Here is a 12,107-nt window from a genome sequence, read left to right as displayed (position 1 = left end):
TGTTTTCTTACAAAGGCTTGTTGGTACGCATGTCTTTCTTTGTTAGTTTAGCTCTTCGATATTTCGATCACGGCTGAGGCTGATACAGTATTATCAACATCTGATACCATGTTAAAAGTTTAAATAGTTTGGTAAAAATTAACCTCCAGACAAACTAGCAATCACATGTATCAGTCAAGTTTGAATTTTATTCTCTGGTTGGTTTTCCGTTTCCAGTCTAATGACATCTGTTATCACATGGATGCTACGCGTAACATACCGGGTAACTACATACAGTGTAATATTTTTTTATATGTCAATGTGTTAACATGTCTCTGATTGGTCCAAATTGTTTTAGAAGTGTGCATCTTGTTTTCACGCGTACGAATAGAAAGGCGCCTCATCTGAGCCGGAATTTAATAAATGTCGAAATTCATATCTTCTTATTTCTATCCAAAGTCTTTTCACTAAAAGTAAAAACTTTGTTATAAACAGAATTTCAAATGGGTGATGATTCAATATTGAATTTATATAACTCTTTGAACAATTTCCAGCCTTTGTTCGCCAGGGCTTACAAAAGATGGAAATTATTAAACTCATTTCATCGATTCAATATTAAATCAGTATCAGTTGGGGATCCTTTAGGTTTGATCTCATCTATACAGTTGCATTTCCATGTAAACTTCATTGATTTTACTCTATGGTCAGTGTAAATTTTAATTATTTTACTCATTGGTCCGTGTAAATCTGAATAATCGATAGTCTGATCTCTACAATACTGTTGGTTCGTCGTGTAAACTAATAATGTTATTTAGTTAGAAGCTGGTAGGTCAATTATTAAGCTACATTTTTCACCAAGAATGTGCGCATCATATTTTAGTTATTCCATCCCAATCGGCACCTTCAACTAGTGCAATAATTATATACAGACGTCAAATTGAATGTTTACCATTAATTTAGGAAGAACAAGAGATTTATTTCAATCACTGTTCAGATTGTCACCGTCAGGCAACTCAATCAAAACGTGGAGGACAAAATAATGTTTTCTTAATCAGCAATCCAAATTTTAATGATCTTAACTTGAATTATTTGAATACACAGTATATCATATGAATGCATGAGTAATGTTGCTATGTGTATCCTGAATATAGATGTTGTGTTGTGACGATGCGATGTGTATCCTGAATATAGATGTTGTGTTGTGACGATGCGATGTGTATCCTGAATATAGATGTTGTGTTGTGACAATGCGATGTGTATCCTGAATATAGAGATTGTGTTGTGACGATGCTGTGTGTATCCTGAATATAGATGTTGTGTTGTGACGGTGCGATGTGTATCCTGAATATAGATGTTGTGTTGTGACGATGCGATGTGTATCCTGAATATAGATGTTGTGTTGTGACGGTGCGATGTGTATCCTGAATATAGATGTTGTGTTGTGACGATGCGATGTGTATCCTGAATATAGATGTTGTGTTGTGACGATGCGATGTGTATCCTGAATATAGATGTTGTGTTGTGACGATGCGATGTGTATCCTGAATATAGATATTGTGTTGTGACGATGCGATGTGTATCCTGAATATAGATGTTGTGTTGTGACGATGCTGTGTGTATCCTGAATATAGATGTTGTGTTGTGACGGTGCGATGTGTATCCTGAATATAGATGTGTTGTGACGGTGCGATGTGTATCCTGAATATAGATGTTGTGTTGTGACGGTGCGATGTGTATCCTGAATATAGATGTTGTGTTGTGACGATGCGATGTGTATCCTGAATACAGATATTGTGTTGTGACGATGCGATGTGTATCCTGAATATAGATGTTGTGTTGTGACGAGGCGATGTGTATCCTGAATATAAATGTTGTCTTGTGACGATGCGATGTGTATCCTGAATACAGATATTGTGTTGTATTCACGTTTTCTACAAAATATAGATATTTTGATTGAACATCGTTGTGTTTATTTACGGGATGAAATCGCACGTATCCAAACAAATCGGTTAGGAAAAAATATGATGCTAACGCGATCTCGCGATAGATAATGTTAAACGTTTATTGTAACCAACATGCATGTTGACGAACATTTCCTCATGTTCGTAGCGACTTTTGATGGCTAGTTTTACGTTGAAGTTTGAGGACCGCTCCAGTGGCCTAATGTTTGCAGTGTCCACCTCGGATGTGGGAGGTCATGGGTTCATGCCCATGCCGAGTCTTAGCAAAGATTGGTACAACAGCGGCCTCTTTAGGCACGCAGCATTAAAAGGTTAGTGTTAGGATTTGTCGGCCTGGTGTTAGGATAATGTAACTGGGTGGGACATCATGCTACACGTCTGCGGCATGATGCCTCAGTGCTAGACATCACTATAAACTGCCACACTGCAGACATGGTATCGATATGACTGAAACATCGCTAAAGCTACGTTAAAAATTCAAATCATACACACACGTTGAACTTTGGATAACAAACAGATATACATGTTTGTCTTGAAGGGCAACACATTGTGTCGTCTCGTATATAAAGTGTTTTTGCTGCTGAGTAACAGTAATTTATTCAGTTAAAATGTGGATATGTTCGATTACGAGTACAGATGAGTGTCTGATCTTGAAACAATGTACGTTTGGTAGTAATGTCCTGATTCGTTTTCGTTTCCAAGGCAATGGACTTATAACGATTCTCGGAGGTCCAAAGTGGGAGCGGAACAGACGTTTGTTGACTCCTGCCTTCCATTTTGACATTCTGCGGCCTTATGTAATTGAATACAACCATGTGGCGGATATCTTACTGGTAATGCAAACGATTAGTCGGTGGTGATTGATGATTAAGATGATGATAATGAGGATGGTGATGATCATGGTGATGATGATGGTTGTGATATTTTTGATGAATATGTGATGTTCCTTTTCCTCCTTCTACACATCTTGTACATCTTTTGCTTCTTCATTGTGTAATATTTATTCCATCCTACTTGATAAAAATGAACAACTAAACTGAGCCTTTATCAGCTGCTTCTTAGCATAACTAGTGACGGGCGATGTTTTAACAGGCCCTATAATAAATAAAATTTGTGACATGCGATATTTTTCTCGTCGTACAAGAATCACGAATGGTGTTGGGCGATATTTTTTCCCCCTGTACTATAAAAATCGAAGCAAATGCTCATCTTACGGTAAGTTAGAATGAAAAGAGCAAAGGTATCTTGAACCTATCAGGAACCGCTCCGGTGGCCTAGTGGTTAGAGCGTTCACGTCTGGAGGTCGCGGGTACGAATCCCGGCCGAGTCTTACCAAAGACTTAATTAAATTATACTAACAGCTGCCTCGCTAGGCGCTCAGCATGAATAAGCTGGTGTTAGGACTGGTCGGCCTGGTGTCAGGATAATGCGACTGGGTGGGACATCATACTACATGTCTGTGGCAAGATGACCCAGTGTCAGACATCACTATAAACTGTAACAATGTAGACATGGTAGCGATATGACTGAAACATTGTTAAAATTACTTTAAAAATCCAAAGTACACACACACACACACACACACGCACGCACGCACGTACACACACACACACACACACACACACACACACACACACACACACACACACACACACTGTAAAGGGTCTTGTAGACTACCTTAGGTTGGGGTGGGGTTCTCCCAGTATTATCTTTAATTATTACAGAAGACCCACCCTGGCTCGTTTCTGTTAGAAATTGAAGTAGTGATATAGATGCAAAGCTCCGTGCCCCCAGTCAGCGATGCCGACAGTTAAATTACTGAATACACAAAAGGTGAAATTCAAATAAACAACAAATGTAATGACATTCAATTACAGATAGCCCTTCCTCAAATGAAGTTCAATATTCAAAACCCTATCACTCGTCTTTCATTCGACCAAGTGACGGCCTATTTCATCATCTGACTTAGTGTGATAGATTTTCCTCTTGTCCTGTGTTTCTACTCATCAGTATTATTTCTTGACTGGTACCCAGTACCCTTTCAGTCCAACAACCACGTCTTTCACCCTTCCACTTCCTCCACTTCCGTTATCTCCTTTTCTTGTCTCACAGAGACTCGGGATCAACTGTACCAGGGTATTTCCCTTCTCTGTCTCCTACAGCTCATCCTGTCCCTAAAAGCTTCCTGTCCGAAGCTCCTTTGTAATTCCCAGAATAACAATGTTTCCCGCCAATTTCGAATGACGTCGGAGTAGCTTATAACTTACTTATGTAATTCCCGCAAGATGGTTTAGCGACTACTGACGTTTAGTTTCAAGACACTAGATTTAAAGTAGCGATTCCAATGGTGGCCACGCCTTGCTGAATTCCGAGTGGATGTCGATTCACCCATGTTCTACACAATTAGCAAACATTGCCCCTCCCCGGCAGTCTGTCAAGGGTGGATTTACGACCCTCACTTGATGTTCCTTTGAGCCCAACATCGGCAATGCATACCACTTACCTGTGAATCACACGCAACATAATAAGGCGCCAGTAACAAATTCCTATGGCCATGTTATATACAATTGGCTTCCCATCCGTCTTTTTGATGTCGGCTTACACTCGCAACATTTATGCAGCGAATAATTAGCCCCAGGGTCTAGCATATATTTGTTGCAATCTGGCTATTGTTCCTCACTTATAACGTGACACACACACACACACACACACACACACACACACACACACATTCATCCTGTTAGTTCTTATGACCTTTTTGTTTTGAGAATGAGAGATACATTAATTCATAACTTGCTGTCTCCCTCGCTGTGTGTGTTTGTGTGTGTACGAAATGCATACATTGTATCATTAATTGTTCTAGTCTAATGGTAATTAATAAACAAGTAGCTTAATCTCCGGCTAAACATAAACAACAGCATTATCAAGAAGGGCCGTAGACATGGAACGATTGAACCATAGACCCACTAGGACACGAGTATCGTCATTGACGTAAATCAATGAAGCTGGCTTGTAGCTACGGCATCATTTGAAAATCATCTCTGATTCAAAGTCTTTTGCAAATAGAAATACATTTTAAAATTATTTTAGCAACGGTTTGTTGCCATATTGGTGGTAATTTTTTTTAGATTCTATTGCCTTTGGTCTAACCGAAAATTATGTTCGTTTCAGAACAAACTTGCAAGTGCTTGTAAAACAGGACAAAGCATAGAGATATGTAGTCATGTGACACTTGCAACATTGGATACGTTACTTCGCTGCGCTCTTTCTTATGAAGGGAATATTCAGGATCAAGGGTAACAGTTAATTTGTTTTACAATTTTTTAACAAAAAATCATTTTGATTCTACACATTTCAAGTATACAGTTTTAAGTTTTGCAGGTCACATACCAGAAATTCTTATCTGATGGTCTGTCGAAAATCATACTGACAAGCGTTTACAGGTCACAGACCAGAAATACTTATGTCGTCTGTCCTACTTATTTTAGCACAAGTTTGATATTGATGCTCCTCCTACTCTGAAGATTAACTTGAAACTTTATTTACATATTTACCACATTGCTAAGTTGGTCCTAAATGAAAATGGTACTTCTCGGAACGCCGAAACGATCGACATATCAGCCATCTTGAAAATCTTGTTTAACCTATTTCAGTAGTGAAGGTGGACGATATAGCCTTAATATAAAATACAATACAGACCCATCTGGAACTATACAGCCTCAGCCTTTTGAGCACACTCTGAGACGATATAGCCTCAATGAGAAAAGGCTGGGTTTTGTATATGGACAATATGAATGGAACACGTGGGTGACGTCACGGTACTGGACATTGGCAACAATGTTGCAAGGGTCTGACTTGAATAAACGCTACTCCAGGTAGAGACAAATGCATTAGAGATCTATATATATATATATATATATATATATATATATATATATATATATATATATATATATATATATATATATATATATATATATGGATTGGTGAACATCAGTCTATCACATCTTTGATATAAAATCGACTAAAAACTGTTTTAGGCAAGAGAGCAATTTTTGAGGCAAAGATAAAATATAAAATCGACTAAAACAAAGTTTGTAGGCAAGAAATAAAATCTTTCCGAGGCAATGGACTAGCCCTGAAAAGGGCCTTTGGTATTTTTGTTAACATCATTCCGTTACCATAGAGGGTATCGCATTGGTCTTCTCTTCCTCAAACTTCTTCTGACTTTTGGACCGTAACTGAGGACTCTCTTCAGACAGCCTTGTCTCTCCACACAGATCCTTCTTTTCCAAACGCTCGTATCGGTGATCTTGATGATTGTCCATGGTGATTTGACATACATGGGTAAGTCCGTGCGGAACAGCATCGACGATACGAGGGTAGATGATTCAGCGTTAGTCCACATCTTGTGACGAGAACATGTGAATAGAATGAAGTGAAGCGGGGTTATTTGTAGTGGAAGAGCGGATCGAAACGGATTGAGTTTTTTCACTAATCCAAACGCGCGTTACAAAATTCAGTCACAATGCGGAGTCTTTCTTGTAACCCAAGAGAAAAAGATCTTCCTGAGCCAAACAACACAACCCTATGCCTTGGCCGTGGCAAATGTTTAAGGCAGTTAAAGCTGATTACGTCCCGTTCCTGAGTTATTTTTGTGTGGAAAAAACAAGCACCCAACGGTCCTTTCCAGGGCCAACCACTTCTCTCGAAAAGAGTATTTCAATTGCCAAAATCAATCAAAACTCAAAATCCCTTTTTTGCCCCATGGTGAACGTGTGTGAATGCGTGAGTGTAGGTCCTTTTTCTAAAAATTCAAAACCAAGAGACATTTACGTTTTCTATCAATTCTGTTATGGTATAAATATTGCAATCCAATTCACAACACAACACTTCAAAAAGTTCATTGACTTCTTCTTTGTTTTATTGTTCACTCTCTGTGTTTTTTGAAGTTCTTCACTTTTACAGGTTTTTCCTCCTCTTCACTTTCGTGTCGTATCCTTTTCTTCTCTCTCTCTTCTTTCTGGGACAGTCTGGGTTATTTCTTTTTGGAGGATACCTCTTCTTCCTGTTCGGAACCCTTCTCTTCCTCTTGTTCCTGTTGTTTCTTAGGGCAGTCTGAAGACCAATGTCCTTTCTCTTAACAATGATTACAGGTATCTTCACTTTTGTAACTTTTGACACCTGTCTTGCTTTTTTGACAGTCTGGACATCCTGTAGCCCAATCCCATTTCTTTTGACAGATATAGTCAGTATCTTGATTTTTATCTCTAAAGGAGGGTGAGTAGTCAGTCGTCTTGTCTGAAGAAATCTTTCGTATGACACATCGCAAAGTTCTGATCAGAAGGTCGATCTGTCCAGGCTCTTCCATCTTTCTGGTCGGTTTGAGAGTGAAATGAATACTGAGAGGGAATACACTGACCATTTATACAGGGATGACACTGGCCTGACATTGATATAGGGACCCATAGCGTTTAAAATGTAGTCATTTGACTTCTTGCTGTCTAAATGAAACGATCGCATCATTTCGTGGAGAAAGGAGAAGAAAGTAAAAAACAGAAACGTGACGTATCACCTCGCACAGTAGTTGAAGTCTTGGCTCAAATGCATTTCAGCGATTTTGAAGATGTCATGAAAAGGCTCATAATCCAGACCCAGAGAGACTACATCAAACTAAAGTTCACCACCACTAGTAAACCCGGAAAAGTACTACCACATTCGAGAAAATTTAGAACTACGACTTATATTTTCATGGTGAAGTTTCATGATTTCAAGTCCGACATACCGCTGGAGAAAGCAGAGGGGTTCATCACCGATGTATGTGGAAAGTTTCAAGCTGGTGGACCAACTGAACCCACGGGACAGTTTATACGAAAGATGAAAGAGTGTCACCTGTTTATTGTACCACGCCGACGAGTAGATTGGGGAAGAAATCAAGTACTTGGACTTATTTTCGCTGTATTCTTACGTGTGCAAATATTTTCACTTTTCTGCATGGCACCCTCAATTGATGACTGAACACATCAACCTGGACAACATTCGGCAACAGGAAGGATTGATTAAGTGCAAAATCGTGCCTCTCAACGACTTGTACCATCCAGTTTTATCTGACCATAGCCAAGGAAAACTGATGTTTACCTTATGCCGTACTTGTGCCGAAACGTGCAACCAAGACCGATCTTGTCAGCACACTCAGGAAGAACGTGCCTTGGCGGGAATGTAGGTCAGCGTGGAATTGTGTAAAGCTCTGGCTCTGGACCTGGATTACCAGTGTTTAGAAGTGGAATTTACCACATTCCTTAGACAGAAAAATACTACAAGGGTGACCAAGCTCAGAAAAGCATTTTTTGTAGACTACGTGGATGCTTTTTTGAAACTAAAACAAGAAGCCAGTGGCTAACCGTCCTGGTGCCACACTCCCGAAGACCAAAGGAAATTCAAAGATAAATACTGTGAGCAGGAAGGCATCATTTTAAACCACGTGCAAAGAAACGAAGGAAGGGGATCGTTTTGTAAAGTGATGTTAAATTGCTTGTGGGGCAAAATGACACAACGATCGTGTTTACCCAAGACAGATTATTTGTCCAAACCTTCCCGCTACGTCCACATGATTCATGACAAAACCAAATACACGAAACACGTGTACGTCCTTATTTAGGACCAATCTTAGTGAATTACGAAGAAGAACTGCGGCTTTCGTGACAGCCTTTGCTCGCTTAAAATTGTGCGAAGTTTTAGAACTGTTAGGAGATCGTGTGCTGTATTTTGTCACGGACAGTTGCATCTACATTGATCGCCTGGGTCAACGTTACCCTAAAATTGAGGAGACCATTTGGAAGCCTGTACGGACGCGCACCCCGATGATAAGATTCAAAGGTTTTGCTAAATGTGGTCCTAAAAATTACGGCTTCAAATATAGGGACAAACAAGAAGTGCACGCCGAGTGTAAATTGAAAGGTTTGACTCTCAATTATCGCACCAGTCGAATGGTAACATTTGGTATGCTAAAAGAAGCCTTTCATTCGGCAGAGGATGAAAACTTTAAAATAACCACCTACGAACCGCACAAGATTATACATTTGCCCACACACCAAATCGTCAGTTGGCCTTTAGAAAAAGTCCATCAAGTCGTGTACCAGAAGCGAGTGAGGCTTCCCAATCACTTCACTTTCCCGTATGGATATGCCGGTATAAAATAATGGTTCCAAGAGGATAGCCACCAACAAGAAGGGTGACTTCGACAGAGCAGGAATCGAGTGAAAGACCCACTGAGAACTCCAAGCTCAAACCATTCCATTTTCCTGTCTGAGTATTGTGATTATGCCTGTCGATTGGAAACGTTAAAAAAGAGGCTATTCAAATTGCCAATTGATGTATATGTGGAGTAGTGTAATTATAAACACTCAATCATTTCCTGATACGTGTGTATGTGTATGTGTGTGTGTGTGTGTGTGTGTGTTTGCGTTCGCATACATTTGTGTGGATAATAGAGTTTGTGTTTGTATGCGTTCGAATACGTTTGTGTGGATATTATATTTGGGGTTTGCTTTGTTTCCTTCCCGTGTGTGGATAATATATTTGTTTTTTCCTCTTCTCGTTTGTGGATAGTATATTTGTTCTTTTATCCTTCCCGTTGTGGATAGTAGATTTGGGGGTTTGTATGCGTGTGCTTATGTCGTGTGGATAGTAGATTTTGGGTTAGTTTTGTCTCCTTCCCGTTTGTGGATAGTTTATTTAGGGTTTGTATACGTGCGCGTACGTTGTGTGGATATTATAGTTGTTTTTTTTCTCCTTTTCCCGTGTGTGGATAGTATATTTGTTTTTTTTTCTTCTCCCGTGTGTGAATAGTGAATTGGGATTTGTATACTTGCGCGTACATTGTGTTGATGGTAAATATTGTGGTTTATTCCCTTCTGTTCTTTGTGGATAGAAGATAATATGTGAAGTTATTGTAAAGGATGTTTTTGTTTAGGTCCGTGCTTGACACAGTCATATAAAGTCGAGCGGTAGTCATTCGCGCCATTCAACATTGAACCACATTGAATAGATGCAGAAGTTACAAGACGTTCTCGACAGTTTGGGGATTATAGAGGAAATGTTGATAAAACTGAACGTTTATTACTATTACACTATTACATTCCTCATTGAGTTAAGATGGAGATAAACAGCTTGAGGAAGTGTAATGATATGTTAAGAGATCTTCTTAAAGAAGAAAACGAGAAAGACGATGAAGATGACAAAAAGAGGATGAGAGAATGGAATAATAAAAAAGAAGGCAATGAATGGAAGAAAGAAGAGGAGAAGAAAAATAGAATGAGAAAAAAAGAAAAAGAAAAAGTAAACAGCGGTAACAAAACTTAGATGGTGGAGGGAAAGAAGAAACTAGAAGAACAAGAAGAAGAAGAACCCCAAAGACCCTTTTCAGGGCCACTTAATTGCCTCGAAAAGATTTTATTTCTTGCTAAAAATGTTTTTAGTCGATTTTATAATTCTTTTATCTTTGCCTTCAAAACATTTTCTCTCTTGTCTAATTTTTTAAAAGTCGATTTTATATTTTAGGTATGAGCATCAATCTATGTCAATGTGTAATAGATGTACATGTCTATAGCTCTGCTGTATTTGTCTCTACAAGAGTAGCGTGTATTCGGGTCAGACCCTTGCAACCCTGTTGCCAATGTTCAGTACGGTGACGTCACCCACCTGTTGCATTCCCGTTATCCATATACAAAACCCAACCTTTTGCCACTGAGGCTATATAGTCCCAAGGTGTGCTAAAAGATGCTGAGGCTGGTGGGGGGGAATCTGTAATGTATTTTCCCACGGAGGCTATATCATCCCCTTCACTATTTCTATATCCTAACTCTATGGTCATATAAACATGGAGTTTCACTAAAACAGTGCTTGAGCAGCAGGGCGGGCGAATCCTACAACTTTTAGAAGCCCCCAAATGCCGAAATAAGCCCTTTAAAAAATCGCGAGGACGCTTCATTGTCGCCGTCGTTTGCTGACTTTTGTTGTCTTTGCCCCCCCCCCGCTGCTATGAATGAAAAATTTTGTCTAACCCGACTCGATACCGTGTTCGAGGATCATGCAAATTAAAAATTACTATACCAAATAATGGTACATGCGGAATCTTACACAGCTAGACTATCTAGAGAGCTAGAAGAGGCACTTAAGAAATATATTCCTGTAAAGGAGAAGTTTAAAAAAGATGTGCAATCGCAACAGGAAGCACAAGTTGAGTTTGCAACTGAAGCAAAAAAATTATTTAAACCTGTCACTGCGATTACTGAAAAGGTTTTAGCTGCTATTAGGGGACCAGAGGAAGAAGGAGAAAGTCTTATTCAAGCATTAAGAAAACCCACTGCCACTGTTAAAAAACCTCTTACAAAAAATATAAAGATTAGAGAAAGATTTACTGAAGCAGCAGCAGAGGGGGCGAATCGGACATTTTGTCCAAACGTTATTTTGCTTAATTATTACTTTCTGCACTCAGCGGATCCGGTGTCGTCAGCGCCTGGTAAAAAAAAAACGACGTCGTCGTCGAGGGGATCGTCCGGACGTCATTTGGTTTAATTAATACCTTCTGCGCGCCGATCCCAGCGTCGTCAGCGCCTGGTAAGCACAGCGACGACCGCGTCGATGTCATCGCCCCCTCTGCTGCTATGATCTTACAAACAGAGTGATCACTAACTCCTCCTCTTGTAGGTCAATTAGGTTATTTGACTGATCGGTAATTCTAAAATTAATTCTCGTTAAAAACCGATCATGGCATCGCATATAGACCGGATTAATCGGACTCTCAATGATCAAAAATCCCGGAGGGGCTGTTGGTGAAAATGAATAAAGGATATACCCCTGTTGAGCCTGATCTGATTGCTTGGTATCCACCTGGTAACTCCCTTCGATAACATCGCACACTAGATTAATCGCTATCACCGATGCAATATTTACGTTGTATGGAGCAATATGCCTACCACCATCTCCGTTATCGTATCTGAGGATAGTTGATGGGGGGGCGTCCGCGGGTGGATTCTTAGGCCATCCTAGTATGGTTCTTATTGAACTGTTATAAATATCAACCATATACCCAGGTGTGCTTATTTCAATCGTCGACGATAACGTCGGTTCATGAACCGTAATAGCGATTTTTGATTCTTTTCCTGT

The 12,107-nt window shown here is 39.6% G+C and overlaps 1 protein-coding gene across 2 annotated transcripts in view; it reads left to right on the top strand.

The window, feature by feature from the left end:
• LOC149782617 (ultra-long-chain fatty acid omega-hydroxylase-like) overlaps positions 1-12,107 on the top strand; it is a 104,007-nt gene that overhangs the window by 17,106 nt on the left and 74,794 nt on the right. For both annotated transcript variants that reach the window (XM_089934101.1, XM_089934102.1), the window contains exons 4-5: positions 2,643-2,773; positions 5,112-5,236. In XM_089934101.1, the coding sequence (XP_089790227.1) occupies positions 2,643-2,773; positions 5,112-5,236 (256 nt within the window). The remainder of the gene's footprint in view (positions 1-2,642; positions 2,774-5,111; positions 5,237-12,107) is intronic.

Source organism: Sinohyriopsis cumingii, chromosome 15 (genome assembly GCF_028554795.1).
Source record: "Sinohyriopsis cumingii isolate HCF-2022 chromosome 15, ASM2855479v2, whole genome shotgun sequence".
Taxonomy (NCBI): domain Eukaryota; kingdom Metazoa; phylum Mollusca; class Bivalvia; order Unionida; family Unionidae; genus Sinohyriopsis; species Sinohyriopsis cumingii.
Note: the sequence above shows the minus strand (reverse complement) of the source record. Positions and strands in the feature narration are given on the sequence as shown.